This window comes from Symphodus melops, assembly GCF_947650265.1.
Source record: "Symphodus melops genome assembly, chromosome: 5".
NCBI lineage: Eukaryota > Metazoa > Chordata > Actinopteri > Labriformes > Labridae > Symphodus > Symphodus melops.
Window position 1 is genome coordinate 18,792,630 of NC_136695.1, and position 23,790 is coordinate 18,816,419.

Sequence of the window (23,790 nt, forward strand, 5' to 3'; positions counted from 1 at the left end):
TCTTTAAATATTATGATAAGGCAAATGGTAAGGCTGGTTTATAGGGAGTGGGCCAGATTTTCAGCACATGAATCATGTTTCGTCTCTTTGTACATCATTTTTCATGCGTGTCAGGCGTTGTTTGTCTGCCCTTATAAAAGGGAGATATCTAACCTCAGTCTAATATCAGTCTCATCTGGAACCAAGCTACTAACACAAACGGGATCGCTCTTCACCTGTTGAAAGAAAATGGAAGGTGAGTCCTGGTGGGGCAATGCACAGAGGCGGGAGGTTTGTAGAAAAGACAGATAATATCTGGAATAAGTGTAGTTCTTGTTTGAATGAGTGAAAAGTGTAGGAGGCGTGCAGCAGAAATGATGTTACTGTTAAACTGACAGAAATACTATTTGTCTGAAACTGAAGAGTTATTTATGTATGCACCTTTTTTTCTGTGCTACTGTTGAGTAAGAAGCACAGGTAATTTTTCATTGTACTTCACAAAAACTAAGTGGAACAGCTTATGCATTTCATTTGAAAATGCTCAAAGATTTTAAATGACTGGTTAATTTGGTGTGAAAAAAAAAACCTCTTGAAAATATATCCACCCTGCTCGGTTATCTTCCCCCCTCTTTTTTATTTCAAGGTCTTTATTCTTTATATAACTCTAAACCAATCTCTCTGTCTTTTTGTCCAGCGTGTCCAGTTAAACAGGCCATCAAAACCCTTGTGGACTTTTTTAAGGCCAATGCTGATGACAATGGCAAATTGAAAGACGGGGAACTCAAGACAAAGATGGAATGTCCTCAGTTTAAAGTAAGAAACATGACTACAGTTTATACACACGGTAACAGGGCACATGTACACATGTTTTGTTTTTGCCCCCCTGCTTCTAATTCAAACTTCAGCTGTATTTCATGCTGTTAACTCTATTAATCTCTCCTCTAGGAGAAAATGGAGGCATGTAAAGCCAAGATGAAGGCGGGTGAATGCTGTGACATGACGGACGTCGACAAATTTGGTCTCTTCGTGGCAGGGATGATCAAATGCAATTATGAGGGCAAGCAAATGTGTGAAAAATGAACAGACTCGACTGTAAATGTCGAGAACTGCCATCAGAATGAGTAGAAAAAGCATACTCACATCAGCTAAAGGCTACTTAAATGAGTCAGAAAATTGGTCATACAATGCTGTCAAATAAAATCAATTAAATTCTATCAAGTTAACCTGATGTTGGCTTTTTTTCTCTTTGTGTGTACGTTTTGAAAGGTAAAAATATACTGCAAATGAGGAGAACGACATTTTCTCTTTATCTATAATAAAGAGAAAGGATTAAAAAAAACCCTAACCTCTTCAATATCAAAATAAATTAAAGAGAATGACATGCTTGTTCAGTCAATTGTCTGCTGCAGGTGTCCATCTCTTTTAAACTATAATGTAATTTGATACAATCGCTCCATTTGGCGGGAAAATAGGAAAAGTTTCATAACATCCTTTAATAAATGCTTTTCTGTTGATAAGGAAACTACAAGAGCCAAAGTGTTCTGGGGTCTTTATTTTACGCTTTGTATAAGAAACAAGGCAACACAGTTTTCTACATGTATGTAGTTCAGAAACTGACCACTGGGCGGAGCTGCGCTTTTGCTGGGCATAAAGCCAAGCCCCGGTTAATTCCACAGAAAGGCACAGGCACATATTCTATAACAAACAATAACAAATGCTTGTTTAAACAGGCGTGAAGAGTCTTTGTAGAGTTGACAGAAATCTACTTATGATGCCAAAAATAAGAGACTGAAAGTTGCATTGGTTCATTCCCATTACTTAATTTATGTTTTTATGAGGAGAGATAAAGTCCTATTCAAACCTCTTAAGTTTAAATATTTAATGTAAACGAGCATAAGAATATGAAGTGATTGTCAGAGCTCTCTTTGTTTTGTTTTTGAAGAAATATGTCTATGTCTAATATATTTCATCTCACGGTTGCGGACATGGGTCTGTTTTAATTGAATCCACACTAGTATAGAGAGAAAAACTGACCTGTCTTTTGTGAATAGCACTGGAAAAGAATAGAGCAGACATTTCCATTAAGGAAGCAGCGATAGTGATATGTGCACTGGAAAACATTGCAAGTAATGTCTAGTGAATGTTTCATGAGCCCATGCTTGTTTCCTTTGACAGCAATGACACCAGATACACGAGAATGACTCATGCACTGATTGCCATACACAGAAGAAGAAACCCACAAACATCTTTAACTTCTCAGATTTTATTGATGTCATTAAGTTAGGAAATGAGACTTCTGTACACTATATAGAGAAAGACAGAAAGAAATGTTTGCATGCAGGTTAACAACACAAATCACTGTAACACCAGTACCATCAGCAGTCACATAATATATTTGCCTTTTCGAAGACATCAGAGTGCCACTTTCAAGGCATTGCTGTTAATCTTCTTCACATTCCTGCTCTTTGCCTTTACTTTTCTTGCCACCCTTGCCTTTTTTCTTTTGATAGTAGCACTTGGCGAGGTCACACACACAACGACAAAACTCTCGGAAGTTGACCTCGCCATCGTGGTTTTTATCCAGCATCTTCATGGCCTCCTCAACGTCATCAGCGTTAATATTACCCTAGAGAATTTGTTTTTGTTTCAGTTAAATAACAGCATGTAAGAAAAAGAATAAGAACGCCTGAATGGTTAACAATGTGTTGGATCACTTACTTTTAATTCTGGGCTCTGTATTTCTTGCTCCAACACCTTCTTGAGCTCTTCTTTGTTCAGCTGTCCTTTCTTGCCTTCATCGTCAGCGTACTCCATAAAAACATCCACTATGTTTGTGATGACCTGATCCAGACGAGCCATGTCTGAGGCTGCAGGGAAGAAAAGGCGGTGAGAATTTACAGAGAGGCTGAAAGATATTACCTTTAAAACAAAAAAAAGGAACACAAATATATGAGTTAAACCACATGACGTATCTTTAGAGGTATTCATTGTGAAACTAATCATCATAAGCAGAAGATTCATAAAGGGGTTGATGAATGCTTGAAGCTTCTTTTCTCTGCAGTTTAATGGGAAAAAAAGCTTTAAAAAATGTCCTCTAAAAACTGAATAAATTGAAAGTGCATGTTAGCAAACATTCTAGAGGTATCTTTCATGTTCGGTATCTGAATCAAACACTTCATTTCCTTCCTTTTAACCTATCGCCCTTTTTCAGTTTTTCATCAATACTCACCTTGTTGTTGACGTTCACGAGGTAAAGAGAGCGATCCCGTCTGTTTAAACAGCTGTTTACACTGAGACTGATGTCAGACAGTGGGAGAGCCTCCTCTTAAAGAGAGCAGAGAAGCTTTCCGACACACAAAGACGAATCCAGTGGCACGCATACCACCACACACACACACACACACACACACACACACACACACACACACACACACACTCTCTCTCTCTCTCTCTCACAAGCTGTGATTCATGCAGTGAAAATGTGACCCACTCCACCCAGTTAGCCACAAGCGTATATTTTGAAGCTGTATTCTTTAAGAAAATACACACCTAAACAAAAGTTTTATTGTGTAGAGTAATGTTGCTGCATTTGTTGACATTGCGTTTTAGAGCGTAAACAGTGTAGTATTTCATCTAGGGTGTGGCTATCCACTTCATTGAGGGGCTGCTCTGTGGAGTGGAAAGTTACAAATGATTTGTTTAAGTCTCATTCCCAGTGTTCATTCATATGGAATGTGCTTCCATAGACATATAAATAACTCCAGAATCCGTCCACTTATGAACTGGTTCCCCCTGGTTTTCTTACTTTTATTTTATTATCAAGGAAGCAAATTGCATACAGTACTAAATGTTTCTATTCTTTTCAATTTATCTTAAAATGTGTCAGTTGTTGTCTTTAACTACAACTGAACTAAATGTAATCATCACCACTCCTCACTATGATGAATATGAGTCATATTTGATCCTGACATACTCCCATTCATCACTCTGAACTGTTTCATAACTCCAAACTGCATTTTCCACTCATCTGTTGCAAAGCAGAAGAAAGGCAGCATTTTCTCTCCACCCCCCCCCCCCGCTTTCTCTCTCTCGCCCCTCCTGCCAAGTGCCTCTCATGAGTCAGTTCAGCTACCTCTCTTCCCTTTGGCCATATTACTTTCACTTATTAAAAGCTATCAGATTCTCCTCGCAGGGGAGGAAAAGGAAACAGAGACGAGGGATCATGTGACGTTAATTACAAAAAAAACTTGGTCTTTCCACACTCTGCTGGTGGGAGCGTGAGTTACAATTTCTCTGCTGGGGAGGTTCTGTACCTCTGCAGAGGTAGCTCTGCATAATGTACATCATCACTGTACTGATTGAGAATGTTTTCTAAGACAGTGACAAAAAAAAGGAACACAACAATTAATGTAAACTCACTATTGCAAACTCATTATGCCCATAATCTGTTTTTGACAAACTACCAGGGCCTGGTTATTTTAAAAGTAATTTAATTGGGTAAACACTACAGCTGATTAGACTAATTAAAAGAGGCTTGATTCAGTCAAAAAGGGGAATTAAAACATGTTATTTGATCAGGTATTCCATCTTAGTTTTATCTGGATAAAACCTCAATTTGTGTTGTTCAAAACTTTGGCGTAAATTTCTAAATCCAGATATTTTACCATGACATAATCATTTTGGATAATTTGCTCACTTTTAGTGTTGGTTTAGTTTCATATAATCGAAGGGCTTATTAGAACATTATTATTATTTGGATAGTAAATATGGTTGGTTATTTTTCTCCTATTCAATCACTTCCTCCAGCCACATTTGCCATGTTCACTAGAAATCCCAAGTGAACCACGAGGTTGTTAAAATGGACCCTTAGACTTTTGTGACATCTTGTGGTGGCTCGAGGACAATACATGTCCCACTGTAAATAATCCCTCTTTTTTATGCTTATGATCAAAGGCTGACAAACAGACTGAGCTATGACCAAACCTTATCTAAAACCAATATATTTAATCTGTATTTAAGTTCTAAATATATTTTAATTCCCTTAACTGATGGCACATATAAATGAAAATCAGTGCCAAATTATGAATAACCAGCAAAGCACTGATAGCTGCATTGTCAGCGATTTCAAACAATGGTGCTTTAACTATATCCTTTTTAGTCTTCTGAGAGGAAGTCTGTGAACTTTAACTGCGATTGTCCTTGATACGTTCCCTCCTGAGTCACACAGGCACCACTCTGTTGTCATTGGCATCTTTCATTTCCTTACAGCTGACCTTCAGCTGCTCCACTGCCTCCTTCTATTGTTCCACATGAAGGCCTATTGATTTAACTCCTTCTTTCCATATTTGTGAAAGTAAAAGCTTCTAATTTGATGCCATTGCTAAACTAGACATGCTTGAATTCTATTTAGCTCTTTGATTCAATATTAACTTTATTATCACACTGTCTTACACAACCATCACCTGTCGATTAATCATGCTAGAATGGGGTGTTTCCAACAGTGAGCATGGGTATCCAGGGCTACCCTTAGAAATTGGATTGGTCCGCAAGGACCCTCGAATTCCACACTATGGATGGCTTTATTTCTTTTTAGAGGCAAAACTTCTGTTTAAACAGACAATTTAGACAGTGTTGCAACAAGAAATTATCTTTACATTTCAGGTATATATATATAAAAATTATCTTTACATTTACCTGAAATGTCAAGATAATTATCTTTCTATTTCCTTTTAATACAACTTTAAACAGTGACTTTTAAAACACCTCTTCTTTTTGGCTCTCTAAAATGTAGATGATCTGTCCTTAAAAACTCGGGCTCCCTGCATGTCTGCTCTGTCAGAGTAACAGAACATACATAAATTAACTTCCTTGCTTTTGTTTACTTTTTTTTTGGAACCTATTTTATCCCTACCAAAATGTAGAGGATTCAGAGTTTGTTAGTTTATGTCATTTTTAGTCTCTTCTGGGGTGTTTATACTTCAGATAAGTCTACAAGTGATGTGTGATAACAAAGGAATGTGCGCATAAGTGAAACACCTCTTTTTAAAAAAAGAAAAAAACCTCAACACTTTTTAAACTTTGAGGGGATCTTGTATCACTCTAACCTCTTTTTGGTTTTACCAGAACTTCTCTCATCTCCAACAGTCTCATGTCAGCTGCAGAAAACGTAAAACTATGGTATGTGCAAAAAGATGATCCAGATAAGTTGTACAGTCAGTGAAACAGAAGGTAAGAGCATTTTTAGTGAGTCTTGCACATGCTGTGCCACAGAAGGATTTTATTTAAAAAACAAAAACGGTATCATTATTTTCCATAGTGTTGGATCATCACTTCTTGCCCTTCTTTTGATGGAGATTGTACATCTTCTCACAAGCCAGGGAAAGACCAGCGATCAGTGGAAGAAACTCTTCAAAATCCAACTTATCATCTTTATTGATGTCCAAATCTTTGAGGATGCAGTCCACAAGTTTAGGATTGTTCTGGGCCTGAAAGAGAATTGGCAGGAAACAGAATGGTGTAATGTTATGTATGTACACAGAATTACACAGAGAGGTGACTTTTATCAAAGATTTTTACTTTTAAGAAGCCGGGTAGCTCTGTCTCAATGAGTTTTTTCAGTTCCTTCTTGCTCAAGGTCTTTCCATCCCCATCCTGAACTGCATAGTGGTGAAATGTTGTAATCAGGGTCTCCATGCAACGTTCTAAGTGAGTCATGGCTACAGTAGCAGGTGCTGAAAAAAACAAAAAAAACAAAAGACTTTTGGACTAAATTCCAAAGGAAAGCTGTTGTATGCTGTGCATGTTTTCTTACAGAGATTAAAGCTCATATACATTTATCACTTATCAAACTACATGAAAATACAAAGAACAAAACTCATATTAAAATAGACTCTTTATGGGGGGGGGGGGGACATTTGAGTATTAAATTAAAATAAAAGAATAGGGCTGCTTAAGATCTATTAGGTTAAGTGGTGAAAAGTAATTCATCTTGTACCTTTCACTCTTCTACATTAAAAACCTTCATGCAATAGTTACTCTGGATATTGACAAAAAATAAACTGACACGTGATAATGAACAGATCTATAGTTGAATTCAACAATCCTCTGTGTAGTTTACAAAACGTATTGAGTTGTAAAAGCTACAATATATAATCAATATAAAAGTAAGTATTTCAAATGAACTTTTTTTACTGACTAACTTCAAATATACTTTTGTGCTTAAGATTTCAACGTTATCTTCATCTGTCAGAGGAGCAAGTGGGTGTTGGTTTTCTTTGGCACTCGAAGAAAATTCCTCAGCTATCACACATAGGTTTTTTGGCACATTCTTATATCAAGGAATCTTCTCTCTCTGCCTTTGCTTTCAGTTCATCTTTTTTCTAATGAGCCCTTAACAAACAGGCATAGAGAAATAAAACACAAGAGAGAAAGACACAAATAACTGAAGGGAGAGATAAGAGAGGACCAGTCGCTACATGTCCGAAGCGTAAAGTCGTGCGTAATGCGCCAGCAACGCCTCAGCTTCCCCAAGAAAAATATGATGACAACAAACCAAACCGAAGGCACAAGAAATAGGAAGCTTTGCATGAAGTTTTTACGTCTCGAGCTAAATAAAGAACAATACTCCAGTTTTTGGAAAATGATCTGCATAGTTCAAAATCGCACATCACAAACGAACGCGAGAAAAAAAAAACGAGAACAAATGTAATAATTACGATTACTAATTTGAACTTACCAGAACACAGAGAGGCAGGAACTGAAGTTTGAGACTCAGTGAGGAGTTCAGGGGCTCACTGAAAGTTTATACTAGAAAGAATAGTCAGCTCGGCAACGCCCTGTAATGATGGGAGGGAGAGGGAGGGGTGTGAGACAGGCGAGAGAGAGAGAGAGGGAGCGCTCATAACGTGAAGTGCAAACATACCACTCCTGCCCATGTTTTCCAACTGTAATCACAAGAGATAAAGAGAAGAAGCAATACCTTTAAATATAACGCTCTTTTGAGAGACTATAATAATTTTGAAGAGCTTTAAAATGTCATCTGCTCTCCAACATGTTCGCGATCAGCCTCAGTTTTTCAGGACTAGTAAACTTGCAGTAAGTCATCACTCATCACAGCACATTAGAATAACACTTGAAGGATGTTGGGAAATGGATATGTGCAAGTCTGGGCAAAAGATTTACTGGAAAAAAAGGTGTAACAAAACAGTATTTTAGACTGTTGGTGTCTTCTGATCCTCTCCACTCTATAGCTCCAGATGATTTTTTTTTTTTGAGCAACACACTTTAATCTGAAATATTCAATAATAACTATTCAGATTTGACTCTGCAAAACGACGTAGACATTTACACATAAACGTTTCATTCAGTTATTTAATATATAGCCCCTTCAGACCTGGTTCAAGTTGAACATTATACCTGAGCAGAACTATGAGTTCGCGTTGAAAAAATGTTTTCATTCCACCCAACACATTCATCATCCCACTAGTTTCATATTTAAACACTTTTACCACAAACCCTTTTTTTCTTTATTGCCACTATTGCCCAATTAAAAACAAAACTAGGTTTTAATGTCTAAAGTTTTGACTTTTTTAAAATGTTTTCCATCAAAGTCTAAGGCAACATGGCTTTTTTTTTTTTTTTAAGCCCAACATTATTTTATCTGAGAAACCAGCACTGGTTTCTTTCCCCACCCTGCCTTTTCCTTCATGTTTTCCATCAGCTCACAATTTGAGGATGCAACCACACCCACCTGAACAAATAGACTGACACCCCTAACGGGATACATATAGTTTCTCACACAACACATACACACAAACACTATCAGTCTTTTACAGAGTTTAATTACAAAATGAATTAAACAACAAAGAAACGTGGTGTACTGATGAATACACAACCAACATGATTCGGATATTTAAATCTCTTTGCAGCCAGTAGTGTAAAAACAGTGCAAAGGAAAAGACTGGAATGTCGAATACCGGGGGTATTGCTCCATTGTTCAAATTTGAATAAAAAATAAAAATAAAATAAAAACTTAATTTTGATAACATACTGGTTAGAGACGTTTAGAATCCTGGACAGATACAACAAGGGATTTTTGCATTCAAGAAATTACACAAAAATATGCTAGAGCTGTGTTGTAGTGGCTGTTAGCCCCTGTGTAATATTGGCTAATTTACTGGCAGAACAGTTTGATCAGTTCTTCCTTTTTCCTTTGCTGGCTGCTTTGGCTGGTGTTGCTGTGGGAACAGCAGCTTGGTAGAGAGCTGCAGATACTTTGTTGATGTAGTACAGGGCGAAGAGAGAGAATATCAGGCTGGGATAGAAAAAAAAGAAGACAAGATTAAAATATATTTAAAGACTTTCGATAACTATGTTTAGAAAGATGAAGAAGGTATTTGTGGCATGCAGATGTACTTTATCATACCATGTGGTGACACAAACACGATGCACCAGACCAGAGGCAAACAGTGACAGGCACAGGCACACAAGGACTGAAAGAAAAAAGATAAATTAGTATCAAAAGCAGAATAATAAAATACAGCTTTGATATTGTTAATTAATCCCTTGCTAGTGATGTTTGGATAAGCTTCATTAACTAAGACTGTTTATGTTTCAGTGGAAGTTGAGCTGAGGTTTAACTCAGCAACTCTAAAGAAATACTATACAGCAATAAATAGAAAGGAACTTACTCTCTGGGAATATCTTGGCTTGAAATCCCTTCCCAAAAATCATGTTTTCCAGATTATTAAATGCCTGGAAACTAAGTCAAGGTAAAACAAACCTCAGAGAAATGTATAAATGCAAATGAAAAACAAGAGACACGATTTACGGCTAAAGAATTGGTGTACTTTTTTTTTCTGGAAAATTTGTTGACAAAAGACAAACAGCAGTATGGCATAACTGAAAAAAAAAGGACGATTAAAACAGCGCAAAACTGCAGAATCGCAAGTTTAGAGATTTGCTAAATTGATCTGAGCAGCTCCATTCATGCTTGTAGGAAATTAAATGAGGATACGGTGAGGGAGCAGATGAAGAGGACTGAGCCAAGGAAACCTCCAAGGATGGTGAGCCACTCAGTAGATCCCAGCTGTTTACTGAACATCTGCATCCCAGCAAACACCAGCACAGACAGCAGACTGGACAGCACTAGAGAGGTTCCTGTGTTCACTGCTAAAGGGTCAAATAAGACAAATGTATCATTATATGTGTGGAATTAAAAGTCCTCAACAAAGGCTCAACAAGTCTTCAATGTAAGAAAATCAGGCTAGTGCCATGGTGTCGTATGCAGATAGAAATTTAATCGATTTAATCAAAATGTTGCTTTGCATAAACAAAGACGCAGACATTTGATTACAACACATTTATTAGTGCAACACAGAAAATGGTAGAAAAAAATACTGTTAAGTTGACTCGTTTTAGCTTATTTGATTGACTTCTGACGTACAATGTTTGTCTGAAGGTTTTAAAAGACTCTAATGCATAACTCCATCAACTATGTTACAATGTAGTCCATTTTTTTTATTATTAAAGTGTCCATTTAAATCCTTCTCCTCGTTATAACACAACGCCACGTCAGTGTTCATTCATAAACGCCTCCGACAAGTGGCTGTTAGCTTCAAGCTAAGGAAATTAGCCACAATGTATCTACAGACGTCATTATTAATAATACAGGCACGTGCAAGCTTGTTGTTTTGTTGTAACGAATATAATAAAGGGAAAAAAACACTTCAATGTTTTGCATCACCTAAGTAGCCAGGTATATTTCTAAACGTTAGCTTCATCCAGCTAGCCTGGCCATATAAATGAACTCTCGCTCCATGTTCATACAACTACAGTCCTGCTCGATAAGATAAAAGAGCTCGGATGAAACAAAGAACATAACCTACATACCCATGATTCAGTTTATGAATTAAAGCCCTTGCAACGACCAAGAGATAAATGATGTGTGTTTTCGTTGGGCCAGCCCCTAGGAACTAAAATCCTCACCACCACCACCACCACACGGTCTTAATGAGAGGTGGGACCAGTGGGAGGAGTAACGAGTCTGTGAGAAGAGGGACTCTTTTATTTTAATGTACCATGAGCTTTTACAAATCATTTTCTTATTTTAGCTCTTTGTATTTTTAAACAGCTTCACTTGAAATGTCAGCTGTATTTTTTCGCGTACGTAGTTCACGTGTACGTGTCCTTATTTCTCTATTCTATGCTCACAAGTTCATTCAAAATATTAAAATATGTTTTAAATTAATTTCCTTATCTAAAGCGATCTTTCTAGAACTAAAACGACCTTTAAATATTTTGTATGACTCAAACATTTCCGTGAAGGCATTTTTCAACTATATGACAACTTCTCAATTCACAATACAAACTCAGGTGCAGAAGAGCAGTAAAATTAACTAAGCTCTACTAAAGTAAGTAAAGTAAACTAAAGTAATAAAATAACATGCATAAAATATTAGAACATTCCCTTAACATCATTTAATATTTGTTTTCCATAGAGTTGTCTTTTTATACTTTTCAATATTTCTCAATTGTCACGTAAACTGATGTGTTTCACTTTATTTGAACCTGTTTTGGGTGAAGACAGTGTTATTTGTACACATGATGTGTAAAAAGATTAAATTAGGAGGCAGAACTGCCAGGAGTAGTAATTGTTCAGATTTAAAAAATAGACATGAACAGTTTAAGACAATGGTACAAAATGTATTTTGAATCAAAACTGTTTCAAAGACTTTTATTTAAAAAAATAACAAAGACCTTTAAAAAAACCCATCAGTATTTACGAGAAAATCTGCCCTTATTTCCCAAACAACCGTGAATAGAAAGTGGTTTCCTTCCTATAGCCACACTGGACATGTTTGAGGAACAAGTCATATGCTTCTCTGTATCTGTTTCAACCAAAATATTAAATCCTTTAAGAAATCATTTCAGACAGCTTCTCCTATGTTCCCTTGATGTTTGTTTTGTTCCAATGTTTAAACAGAAGTCCATTTTTTCCCCGCTCGTTTCTCTGTGATCATCACTGACTCACAGACACTCAGTAACTTCATCATTTTTGAAACATTCAGACGACACTGGACATCCACTCTTGTAGCTGATGCATTTCCCGCCAAGCCTTTCTCTCATAAAGGCTTCTTCTTCAGTCCAAATACAGCTATAAACAGGACAACCTCCACAAAGGCTGGGAGAACACTAGAGAAAGAGATGCACAGAGATAGAAATGCAGCAATTGAGGAAATAGCAACATCCCCTTTGGTAAAAGTTAACCCTTATTGTTTTTGAGAGCCTACAACGTTCATATCTGAAAGTTTATGTATGTATGTCTGTATGCATGCATGCATGTATATCAACACCCCTACAAATACGAACCTGCATATGGCAAAAATAACCCAATATGTCCAGCATTCCCACTTCTCAAACACAAAGAAAGACAAGGATACAGACGCACTGCAGTGGACAGCCAATGCTAGGTGTGATGTCGGTCAGGGAAAAAAAACAAAAACCTTTTGGAACAAATGTTTTCACTCTTACAAAAATATATTTAAACTAACCTGCAAATGACAAGGATCCACCAGTAGATGTCACAATCCCATTGCTCAAAAAGAAAGAAAAGCAGAGCCACTGTGGCACTGGCATGGACTCCTGTTGCTATAATAAAGGAGTTATGGAATATTAACTGAAGAATGATCATTCTTTATAATGAAATTTTTCTTTTTTAAAAGAGCAACAACAGGGGCGCTTCTGGTATGCCTCAAACCTTCAGTGCTTATGGAAGGGAATACTTTATTCATAGCCCTATGATTTAAATGCCTGGCCTGGATCAAAAATTGTTTCCACTTTTTAAAAAAATCTTTTTTATACTTTCACTGACTCAGAGGGTTTCTCAAAAGATAATTCATATTATGCTACCAATTTCCTGGTTTTAAATTATCAGTAGAAGTACGCACAAATAAATCTCCCCTTCATTGTCAGAGCCCCACTTTACAATTTCAGCTTTCAAGTATCATGGATTATGAAGCCACTGAGACCTTTGAAAGGATACACAGGAGACCTTGGCTGCAGTTGAACATGGACACTCCTGAGAAGAACCCAACCAACTCGATAGCAAACAGACCCAGAGTGACTGCCAACGCCACCACCAACCTGTGACAAACAGAGAAATGCAGAGAGGAGGGGGGGGGTCTTCCTGTGTGTCAGATTGAGTAATGCTGTGTGTGTGTGTGTGTGTGTGTGTGTGTGTTTTCATACTTTCTGTCTTCGTTCTCATATTGTTCTGGTGTGAAATCCAAAGGCAAGCAGGCCTTCACGTTGTTTTCCTGCGAAACAAACGTTTCAAACAGATCAGACTCAAAGAAAAGAAAAAAACATACTCCCAACACGACGTGACAAACTGTAGTAAAACATAGTTGAATTCTAACTTCACATGACAATAATTGACAAGTCTCAACTTACCCTCGACCAGAAGATGGTGATAACGATGACAAGGTGAGCTATGATCGTCAAAAACCGCGCGGGGACCAGACTGCTAACAGCCGACATGATGAGCAACTATTTAGTGTTTACCTAATTACAACACTAGATCAGCACTAAGGTGAAAACATCGTATTTTCTGCGACTTAAATGTGCTACAATCTAGTGAGCTAATCTTTCCCACTAAACTCAGCGTCAGATAACTGAGGTGACTCAACCAAAAAAATTTTACGTCTCTTATCACAGTTATTTTAGCCAAAAAAAAAATCCTACTTCAACTAATATTCACACAATAGACCAAGAGATTGAACGTTGTAGCGCCCAGAAGACGGTTGCTACAACAACCGACAACATCAACTCATAGCCTGTGCATTCTCAATTAAATACCGGGTTTCGACAACGTTTAAAGGTTCCGGACACGGACGACAATTGACAGAGGACCACACGTGTTTGATTATTTTGTAACACACTGGTGCCATCTAACGACTAGAACAGGAACTAGGCGAAAAGCAATTTGTCACGGAGAATAACAAACATAAACACCACGGAAGGAAAGATTTGGTTTTCGAAAAAAAAAAAAAAAAAACCACACATTATACAAACGGTTTATATAAACGTAGGCCGAATACATAAAAGACCAGCAGTCTCATCTTTTCAGTCATCGGCCAATCTGAAGGTCTCTTAACCAGACCCCCAAATCCCCCCTCCCTACCTATGTGTACGATAGCTCGGATCGGTGTTTCGAGAAAGACAGTAAAAAAAAAAAGTGTGTGCGCATCAGTACACTACTGACACCAACACACACACACACACACACACACACCAAGGGAGGAAACAACCGGTCCAGCATCCTGTCCTCGGTTATCAAGCTAAAGGGCTTTATTTGTTTTGTTGTTTTTCCACAAAGAGGCTGACGCTGTGGAGAGATGGCAGAAGAGGAGTTACAAACATTTACCTCTATCATGGACGCGTTGGTTCGCATTAGTGTAAGTACGACGTCCATTTATTTTATTTTAACCACGTGAGTCTAATTTCAACGATTATTTATGTTCTTTTATTGTCAGTGTGACCTTTTCAATATTATGTATCACCCTGTTTATTTGAATCACAGGTTGCCTATGTAATGAAGGAATGTGAGGCTATTTAGTCTGTCCAACATTTTTTTTTTTTTTTTTTGGCATCTATTCAATCAAATATATTTTGGCAATGGGTCGAGCACCGTGGGTGGAACATGAAAGCAAGGCCACAAATAGCACATAAAGGCCACACGTCGATTAAAGCGATGGATATTTGATGGCTGAATTTTTGAATTACGTTTGCTAGCATTAGCTTCAGAAATGCTTTATGTGCCGGACACGGTGAGAAGGAAGAGATGATGCGCGTTGTCATAGAAACGGGATGCTGCGTTTAGTAGTTGCTACACTAGGAGTGAGAAAGGGCCTACATAACCAGTAACACCACATCATTCAATAAATGACTTTATGAGATTGAAAGCTGAATTTAGCTTATTTTACTTGATTTGAAAATGCTTCACCCCACAGTGTAAATGGGTTTGTATGTCGTTCAGCAAGCCATGGTATCTTCCTCCAGAGTGTGCTAAGCTAAATCTGCATCCTTGTTATTTCAGCTATTAAGAAACTAGCTAACCCCTGAAGTAAGGGATGTATGTTTTCTTCCGCATTGGCCCTCCCTGTGCTCTCTATATCCAACATCAGTCAATGTATCCAATGTCAGCTGCGGTTCCCCTTCTCACTCCTGACACCTACACATCTCATACCGTTTATTTAGGTCATAGACTGCTAAAAAAAAGGAGCAGTGTTTCTTTGTTTACTCTTGTGACTCAGGCTTTACACAGTTCTCTTCACTAAGTTCTCTTTTTAAACCACTGCAGTCCAACATGAAGAGCATGGAAAAGGAGCTGCATTGCCGTGTATGTGACGAAATGGTGAAGCAGCCCATCCTCCTGCCCTGCCAGCACAGCGTGTGTCTGCTATGTGCAGCTGAGGTGTTGGTACATAAAGGTTACCCTCCTCCGGACCTCCCTCCAGAGCCAAACTCACCAGCCTCCACTCCGAACACCCGCTCTCCACGACAGGCCCGCAGACCCGCACCGAGGACCCCAGACCGCCTGGAACGTGTCCTCAGAACAGGTATGGGGAGAATGTGGTGATTTTAGTTCAGCAATTAGAGGGGTTTTTTTGCTTTGTGTGTCCTATCCAGCTAAAATGATCTAAGTTGTGAGTCATTGAAGAGTTACATCATCATTTTAAGGCAAAGATGATACCATGATATGATATCATGGTAAGCCTCTTTGAGTCTGAGATTCGAGTATTTTATGCCTGCATCTAGAGATAATGTATGCAGGCATCGGAAGTCTTATATGTGTGCATGTAGAGCATGCATCAAGCCACATAAGCAGAGTCGAGTATGTAAGTATCTGTCATGCAGGTGCATTTTAAAGTATGTGTAAGCAAATAGTCTTTTCTCCACAGCTCAGTAACCCCTCTTTTTCACTGTGTGAAGGGAAAAACAGAATTCTCATTCTTACATTTTCTCCATGTCTCTACACTGTCTCCATCCTCGCCTTTTCCTCCTCTATTTCATCTCTATTCCTCTACACCTGTGTCTTTCGCCTAGTGTGCGGGACATACCCAGGGCGGAGGCGGAAGGACGCCGCCCCTCCCCCAATGCTGTTCCCATGTCCATCCTGTCGAGAGGACGTGGAGCTCGGAGAAAAAGGCCTGACGGACTGCCTCCGCAACCTCACTCTGGAGCGCATCGTGGAGCGGTATGTATATGGCTCCAACGCAGGCATTGAGGAGAGGCGGCAAAAAGCAGGCCAAGTCAATACTTGTTTATATATAAGACGGAAAATCTTTTGCTCAATTGAGTTTCCGTGATAAACGTCTCCTTTTCTCCTGATCCCGGGCGGATTTCAGGGACAGCTTAAAATCTGCAGCGTACTCTTCCTAAGGAAAGTGGATCAGATTCACTCAACTTTTGTTGGGGAACTTTGGAGTAAAAGACTTGTCATCCCCTCTTTAATGATAATCATCTCCTTCTCTTATCCGTTCAAATAGTGAAGATCAAAGCTAAAGCAGTTTTTTTTCCCCCCCTTAAAGTGCACTTAGATGGGGAGAAGCAGTTTCCCAGTTTCACACGCAGCAGTTTGATGAGTGCAGCTGCTCCCTCCCCAGGCTTTGGTTGTGTTGGTCAGGAAAGTGTGACGGTGCATGTTTTTACTGCGCAGGATGGACTAACAAGGCAGCTGCTGGTGATGTATCCAGGTCAGGCTGTTAAAAATGTCAACTCCTTATTACAAAAAAGAAAGCAGGGCAAGCTGGGATGAGCTCAATATTCCCCTTCCTTAAGTTTAAAGCGCTTCTTCTCGTTTTTCTACAGAGTTTGCTGTAACCTTTTCACTATCTCCTCACCCCTTTGTGTGCTCCTTTAGCTACAGGCAGACTGTTAGTCTGGGCAGTGAGGCCATCATGTGTGGTTTCTGTAAGCCTCCTCAATCTCTGGAGGCCACCAAGGGCTGCGCGGACTGCAAGTCCAACTTCTGCAATGAATGTTTCAAACTCTACCACCCCTGGGGGACCCCTCGAGCTCAGCACGAGCACATTCTGCCCACCAACAACTTTCGTCCAAAGGTTTGTCTCCTTGTGTGTTCTGTGACTTAAACGCATCAGCTTCCTGTATTCCTTTGTTGTACCTTTATCCTCTGTTGTGCTCCAGGTCTTAACATGCGCAGAGCACGAGCAGGAGAAGATGCAGTGGTACTGTCGTAACTGCCAAAGGTTGCTGTGCCCGCTTTGTAAGCTTCGTCGTGTCCACCATGGACACAAAGTGTTGCCCATAGCACAAGCTTACCAGGCCCTTAAGGTGAGTTTGTGTTTACTTTATTTGGATTGTATTTTTATTCTGATGAGGGCAACTTTGAAAAGTCAACTTTTGTTGTGTTCTTATAGGAAAAAGTCACCAAGGAGATGAACTTCATACTGGCCAATCAGGAGACTATACAGAGTCAGATCACTCAACTGGAAGCTGCAATCAAACAGATGGAGGTGAAGCATCTTTACTTCTGTTTTTTTTCCCTCCTCTGCTCTGTCAGAGCACCTCTTTCCTCATGTTGTATCTTTTTTATTGTTGGAGTATTTGTAAGAGGCTCTGATATTATATTTGTTGAGTTCAAAAATATCTTGTGGTTTGCAGTAAATCTGTCATGAAGATATCAAAACTAGACTAAAGGCCGACTGTTTTTTTAATTGTTTTTATTTTAACTGATATTAATATAAATAAAAGGAAAATATATATGGTGGCCTTATGAATTAATTTTCTGAGCTGGAGTGAAAATATTTTCTTTCTTATTAATGGATTTTGTACAAATTCTATAAAAAATATCCACAATAAGCAGCTTACCAAAATGTAAACAGACCTGATCCAATATCCACCGGCTGATCCCGGTTATTTCTGTTGTTCAGGCTCCACTTTTCAAAGCATTCTACAACATTACATAAACTCCTTTTTGTGATCATCCTTTATACAAAGGATATCCTTCAGCAGCCACTTCAGTTTAACCACAGCTGCAGCTGAGGGGGCTCTTGGTATGAGTGGGACCTCTAGAGGCCTATGACTCAACTGCAATCGCACTCTTTCTTGATTCCTCATCTATTATTATATTTTCAACCAGCAACAGAGGTTTTCACACTCTTTCTCCAATTCCGCCTTATCTTTGTCTCTCTCCAGGCGAACAGCACGGTGGCTCTGCATCAGCTGACCCACTGCATCAGAGAGCTGGGAGCAGCAGTAGCCGAGCGTCAGGGGACCCTGGCTCTGGCCCTGGAGGGATCGCGCAGCAGGAGGGAGGATGCCCTGTCTGCACAGGTGTCAGAGAGGCAAGGCCTGCTAGAGCATGCAGGCCTGATGGTTTACACGCAGGAACTTCTGAAGGAGACTGACGCGCCCTGTTTCGTACTGGCCGCCAGAATCACTCACAACAGGTACTGTAACACACACACTTCTGCATCTCGATCTTTTTTTTTTGTCGTTCGATCCCTTCTTCTATTTTTTTTTTTTTTTTCTTCACACCACTTTCCGGACGCTTCGTCTGTGTCTGTTTATATTCATCTTGTCTTTGTTTTTTTTTTCTCCCTCGAGGCTTGTGAAGGCCATCGAACACCTCCAGTGTTTGTCACTCTCTGCTGATCCCTGCTTCAGACATTTTCACCTCGACGCCTGCAAGGAGGTGAAGCTCATCCAAGGCTTGGAGTTCATACGTGGTATGATTATCTGTTTCTGCAAATTAAATGAAGTAAAAGTGAAATAATGAGCATGTCTATTGTGTTACAGTTAGTCCCACAGTTACTTTAAATTGGACAAGAGGCGTTCTACGAGTCCTGATACAAAGAGCACAACGGTTTAGGGGAATACCAAAGGACTGACTCTGTTTCAGGTGTTTTGAGTATCATTTGTTAACAACACAAACTACAGCAAACAATGAATCTTAACTTTGAATGGCTAAAATCGACATTTGGCATTAAAATAGAATCAACCTCAAATTGTAACCTGCAGACCAACACAAAGTATCATAAAAGCAGACTAATGTTTAGAAACAGCCCAGTTCCAGTCAAGGGGAAATTCTGGATTATATTCTCTTATCTCTTCACTTCTGAAATACACACATGCATAATACAGACCTACGGCCATGTATTCATGAAGAGATGTCAGAGTAGGGCTGCTACACGGAGAGCACGTCAGAGCTGTTGGGTAAGAGACCTGGCACCTTTCCAGAAACCAGTCCAACTTCCACACTTTGCTCCTGGTGTTGTGTTAAAGCAATATCCCACTCAATAATAATCTTCTTCTATCGACCGCGTCAAAGCCATGACAATGTTGAAAACATTAGGACTCCCTCTTGTTTGATATTGCTTGATTAGTGTTACCTGTCTCTCTCTCTGTCTCTCTCTCTGTCTCTCTCTCTCTCTCTCTCCCTCTCTCTCTGTCTCTCTCTCTCATAGCTCCAATGGCTCCGGTCATCGACACACAGAAGACGCTTGCCTACGATCAGCTCTTTCTGTGCTGGCGCCTCCCCCAGGACTCGGCACCAGCTTGGCACTTCTCTGTCGAGTACCAGCGGCGAGCGGGAGGAGCTGCAGCCACATGGGGCGGCATCAGATCCCCCGACGCTGCGACGGGATGGCTACGTCTGGATGAGGTGAGAGGGACGAGCGCTGTAGTTGACCGGCTGCAGATGGACAGCGTGTATGTGCTCAGGGTGAGAGGCTGCAACAAGGCCGGGTTTGGAGAGTACAGTGAGGATGTTTACCTCCACACTCCACCAGCACCTGGTAAGATACACATAAAATATGTGTGTGTGTGTGTGTTTCCTTCACTTCAAAAATATTTTCTTTTGAGAGACATTTTTATTGTTCTTCACATTCTTTCCATTTTTCAGTTGTTTGACTTATCTTCTTGTTCTCTCTCCATCCCTTCATTCCTACTTCATTTTTATTTCTAGTTGCACCAAAGCTCACTATCATCTTTTGTTCTGCATTCCAGTTTCATCCCTGTCTGACATTTTCAACGTCCATACTTCTTGATACAGGTTTGCCCTCCATTCAAAAACAAATGTGTTTCTCTTTTGTTTGTCCATTGTTTCTTTTGCTGCTCTTCTTAATAATCACTATATCACCAAAAGATTCTGAAAAAACAGTCCGATTAAATGAAATATAATGTTCATACAGTGACTGTTGAGCGTATTTCTCTTGTTTTATTTTCCTGATTAAACAACCTCCCCCCCCCCCCTCTTGTCCCCATCCTCTCAGTGTTGAGTTTCACTTTGGACTCACGCTGGGGGCTGCATGCTGACAGGTTGGCACTGGGTAGAGGCCAAACGTATGCCCGCAGTGTGCCAGGCCTCTCCCTCCTTCAGGCAGCCGACCGCACACTCACTTCCTGCCACTTGAGCTCAGACCTTCTGGTAGCTGACGTGGCTGTCACTCAAGGGAGACACTACTGGGCATGTTCTGTGGAGCCTGGGTCCTACCTGGTCAAGGTGAGTGGGGTTGTTATTGTTTTGTGTCGTGCAGAATAAATGAACGTGTAACATGGTGAAAGCTTTCTGTATCTTTTACTCTCTAAATTTCAGGTGGGAGTCGGACAGGAGGTTAAGCTGCAAGAGTGGTTTCATCTCCCCCAGGACATGACAAGCCCTCGGTAACTAAGTCTTACATTTAAACACAGACCTTAAGCTAATTGTCACCAGGTCAAAGTTTTGGTCATGTTTGTTTTTTTAGACAAAATTGTTAAAAATATCAAACCAAGTTAAATAGGAATGAAGCATTTGTCTTTTGCTGTTATTAGTAGGAATATTGAACCAAACAGACATTGTATTTCTAAAGGCCGATACCAATATCCCTGTTTTCAATTCAATAAACTTCATTTGTCCCCGGGGGTCAATTCAGAGTTTTAGACAACTTGTACATACATGTAGATATGACTCTGATATGGAAGACTGTTTTTTCCTAATAACACATTTCACGCCCAATCATATTTAAAATGATCAAAACACAAACTAACTTTAGTGCTCTGCTACCTGTGGGGAAGAAAATGTTGCGATGTAAATTCCTGAAAGCCCCTGGAGAATTCCACAAAGTTGAATAAAAGTGAATGAATGAAAACTCAAAATGCAAAAACAATTTGCTGTCTAAAATTGTTTCCCAAATTTCTTATTGAATGTCGGGTAAAAATAATTTCACGTTTAAAAAAATTGCAGAAACAAATCCCCAACTCGTTCAGGTAAAATAGCCCACAGTACCAAAGCATTTCCATGAAAGCGTCTGAACGTTTGTGAATTTATGATGACGTTGTTTTCTTAAAATCACAACTATATTGAAATAAATACGTCAAGTAAAGTTTCAGATTAATGTTTCCTAATATTCATGAAAACGTCAGATAGCAAAAACGTCGAGGAAAATATATGATGACGGTTCTGAAATCTCATGTTGTTTTTCTGAACAATTCCAATCAAAGAGTAAACCTCTTTTATTTCCCTCCATAATGCCTTAAAGTGGTACAAGCGGTTAGACCCATAATATGGATATGTATGTTTCTGAATATGTAAAAACTATCTTCATGTCTCTTTCAGAAAAGTGTGTGGTCAACGTTTCTGCGATTTGCAGAAAAGTAAAAAGGCAACATTTCCTCTGGGGGTTGGGTTGATATCACTGATATAACAGGCCCATTCATCATCTGAAGCACAGTCATGGGACAGTCCTTCTAACTTCTACTGCGGACATGCCTCTAACTTAACTCAGTATTTTCAGCATATTTTTAACTCACTGCTGTAGAGAGAGCCTCATGACTGTTCAGAGGAAAATATCGACACTCGTCGCCTTTATGCATTTCATTTAAAAAAACAATCACCAACAACTCTATACAAATAAACACTGGAATGCTAAAGTGAGTTCAGCAGAGGCTTGGGGATGAATGTGAGCACAGGAAGGATTTAAACTATTGTCCATTTACACGATTATTTTGTTGTAGAGGTTCAGGTTCTACTTGGACATACATGTTTTGACAATGTATGTTTTCCTTATCTCTATTTTATTTACACCTCCCCTCAGCTGTGATCCGGACAGCGGCCATGACAGCGGGGCAGAGGATGGCCAGGACTCTCCTCCCTTTTGCTTCCTCACAATAGGCATGGGCAAGATCCTGCTTCCCCAGGGACTAAGTCACAGCCAGAGCCAGTCGGAGGCAGGACTGCACTCCCACGGTAGCAGCCACAGTAACCTCCCTCACCATTACACCGCTCCTCTTCCACCTCGACTTGGAGTTTGTCTGGACTGTGACAAAGGACGTGTCACCTTCTACGACGCCCACTCGTTGAGGATCCTGTGGGAGGGACATTTGGATTGTTCGGCTCCCGTGTGTCCGGCCTTCTGCTTCATTGGCGGGGGGGCCCTGCAGCTTCAGGACCTTGTGGCCAATCAGAGCATCGAGGAGCTGCCGCCTCGGAGGGTAACTATCCAAACACGTGCAACTAATCGCAGCAAATAAAGTGCAGATGGATGGCAGTGAAGGAAAGGCTCACTCAAAGTAATTTCATGTCTGACTTGAAGGTGGTTTACGTATATTCAACATGTCACCTGAGTTGATAATAATTGCCTTGACGCTGTCGAACTTGTACTTGATAAAACTATCAAAGCTGAATATTGCTATGTTTTATCCTTTGATTGTGATTCTTGACACCTTTTTGCACCTAGCCTGATAATCCCGAATCACCCTCTTTGGTTTTATTTATCTTTTCAACACGTGTTCCTGCTTTGTTTTTCCTTGACTTTGAAATGCTCCAACAGACAAAGTGGCTGAAGCGACTTTAAGACTATGCAGAATTCTGTTTGACAGGTGGAGTCGAGCGCCTCTATGACAGAGTAAAACATCAGTTAGCAATGCTTATCTGCCCTCCATTTACTTTAAATTAACACACAGTAAGCGTTGCATGCAATGAAACTAGGATGCAGAAGTGACATATTCTTTAAGCAGATAAGCGTCTGTAGCTCTGTAAAAGCGCCTCAAATGTACTGTATGTCGAATTTTATATCTTCACTTTTGTATGTAGCCTCAGAAGAGTTTAATAAGCCTGAGTTAAAGAATGTGGACATACATACATGAGTTGTTGAATAAACTAAAGTGCTGTCATGTCAGGATCACGTGTCTCGGTGTCTGGACGCTTCCAGTTGGTAGTTTACTGAATTGCTGTTTTGCATTTCAACAGAAGGATTTGTGGCAAACATGACTACTGAATCCATTTTCCATCAAAGTGAAAAAGAGTTTTGAGGAATGATTTCTGATATTGTGGTTGAAAAAAAAAGTGAAAACATTACAACCCTTGCCGAGGGTTGAAAGTGTAAATGGCCCACTGTGTTTTAAACAGAAAAGGATGTGACTTTTAAGAAAGTACTAAAAAAAAAAAAAAAGGTCTATCTCCATTCTGAGCTTTGGTTGAATATATATATATATATATATATATATATATATATATATATATATATATATATATAATTACTGAATATATTACTGAACTCACAGATGCTCATGTACTCAGAAGCTCAGAAGACGATTCAAAGTCATTTAGGGGACTGCAGTCCTGAATCATTTCAATGCAAGTGAATGTCAACATCTTTTGAAACTGACCGGCTATGTGTGTGCATTTAGAAATGTACTATGAATTTATGGTGCGTTTGTTTGTGAATGTGAGCTCTGGCTGTGACTTTTTATGCTTTCTATTGCTTTTCTATGTGAGTGACCTGTTTTGAATGGCACGTCTAACCTCCC

The 23,790-nt window shown here is 39.5% G+C and overlaps 4 protein-coding genes across 7 annotated transcripts; 1 reads left to right on the forward strand and 3 right to left on the reverse strand.

Annotated features, from left to right (window-relative positions):
- Positions 1-2,226: 2,226 nt before the first annotated feature.
- s100w (S100 calcium binding protein W) lies at positions 2,227-3,353 on the reverse strand. The gene is made up of 3 exons (XM_079344656.1): positions 3,209-3,353; positions 2,698-2,846; positions 2,227-2,605 (listed from the first exon to the last, which is right to left on the reverse strand). Exons 2-3 carry the CDS (start codon positions 2,836-2,838, stop codon positions 2,420-2,422), a joined length of 327 nt encoding a protein of 108 aa, XP_079200782.1. The 5' UTR covers positions 2,839-2,846; positions 3,209-3,353; the 3' UTR covers positions 2,227-2,419.
- A 5,446-nt stretch (positions 3,354-8,799) lies between these two features.
- Positions 8,800-10,991, reverse strand: krtcap2 (keratinocyte associated protein 2). Its single transcript, XM_079342884.1, has 5 exons — positions 10,870-10,991; positions 9,995-10,149; positions 9,669-9,732; positions 9,404-9,470; positions 8,800-9,292 (listed from the first exon to the last, which is right to left on the reverse strand). Exons 1-5 carry the CDS (start codon positions 10,871-10,873, stop codon positions 9,172-9,174), a joined length of 411 nt encoding a protein of 136 aa, XP_079199010.1. The 5' UTR covers positions 10,874-10,991; the 3' UTR covers positions 8,800-9,171.
- Positions 10,992-11,700: 709 nt separating this feature from the next.
- Positions 11,701-13,837, reverse strand: LOC306824326 (transmembrane protein 107-like). 2 transcript variants are annotated; one of them, XM_079344422.1, is made up of 5 exons: positions 13,432-13,837; positions 13,228-13,295; positions 13,022-13,122; positions 12,349-12,445; positions 11,701-12,171 (listed from the first exon to the last, which is right to left on the reverse strand). In XM_079344422.1, exons 1-5 carry the CDS (start codon positions 13,516-13,518, stop codon positions 12,102-12,104), a joined length of 423 nt encoding a protein of 140 aa, XP_079200548.1. In that variant the 5' UTR covers positions 13,519-13,837; the 3' UTR covers positions 11,701-12,101. The 2 variants fall into 2 exon arrangements, with proteins under 2 accessions (XP_079200548.1, XP_079200547.1); XM_079344421.1 differs by lacking the exon at positions 12,349-12,445 and adding an exon at positions 12,531-12,627 and having other exon boundaries at positions 13,432-13,836.
- Positions 13,838-14,300: 463 nt separating this feature from the next.
- trim46a (tripartite motif containing 46a) lies at positions 14,301-23,154 on the forward strand. 3 transcript variants are annotated; one of them, XM_079344329.1, is made up of 14 exons: positions 14,301-14,435; positions 15,341-15,599; positions 16,087-16,237; positions 16,572-16,736; positions 16,904-17,102; positions 17,188-17,334; positions 17,421-17,516; positions 18,199-18,452; positions 18,610-18,731; positions 19,470-19,666; positions 20,011-20,056; positions 20,277-20,506; positions 20,600-20,667; positions 22,077-23,154. In XM_079344329.1, exons 1-14 carry the CDS (start codon positions 14,376-14,378, stop codon positions 22,510-22,512), a joined length of 2,430 nt encoding a protein of 809 aa, XP_079200455.1. In that variant the 5' UTR covers positions 14,301-14,375; the 3' UTR covers positions 22,513-23,154. The 3 variants fall into 3 exon arrangements, with proteins under 3 accessions (XP_079200455.1, XP_079200454.1, XP_079200456.1); XM_079344328.1 differs by lacking the exon at positions 20,011-20,056 and having other exon boundaries at positions 19,470-19,799; XM_079344330.1 differs by lacking the exons at positions 16,572-16,736; positions 20,011-20,056 and having other exon boundaries at positions 19,470-19,799.
- The last annotated feature ends 636 nt before the right edge of the window (positions 23,155-23,790 follow it).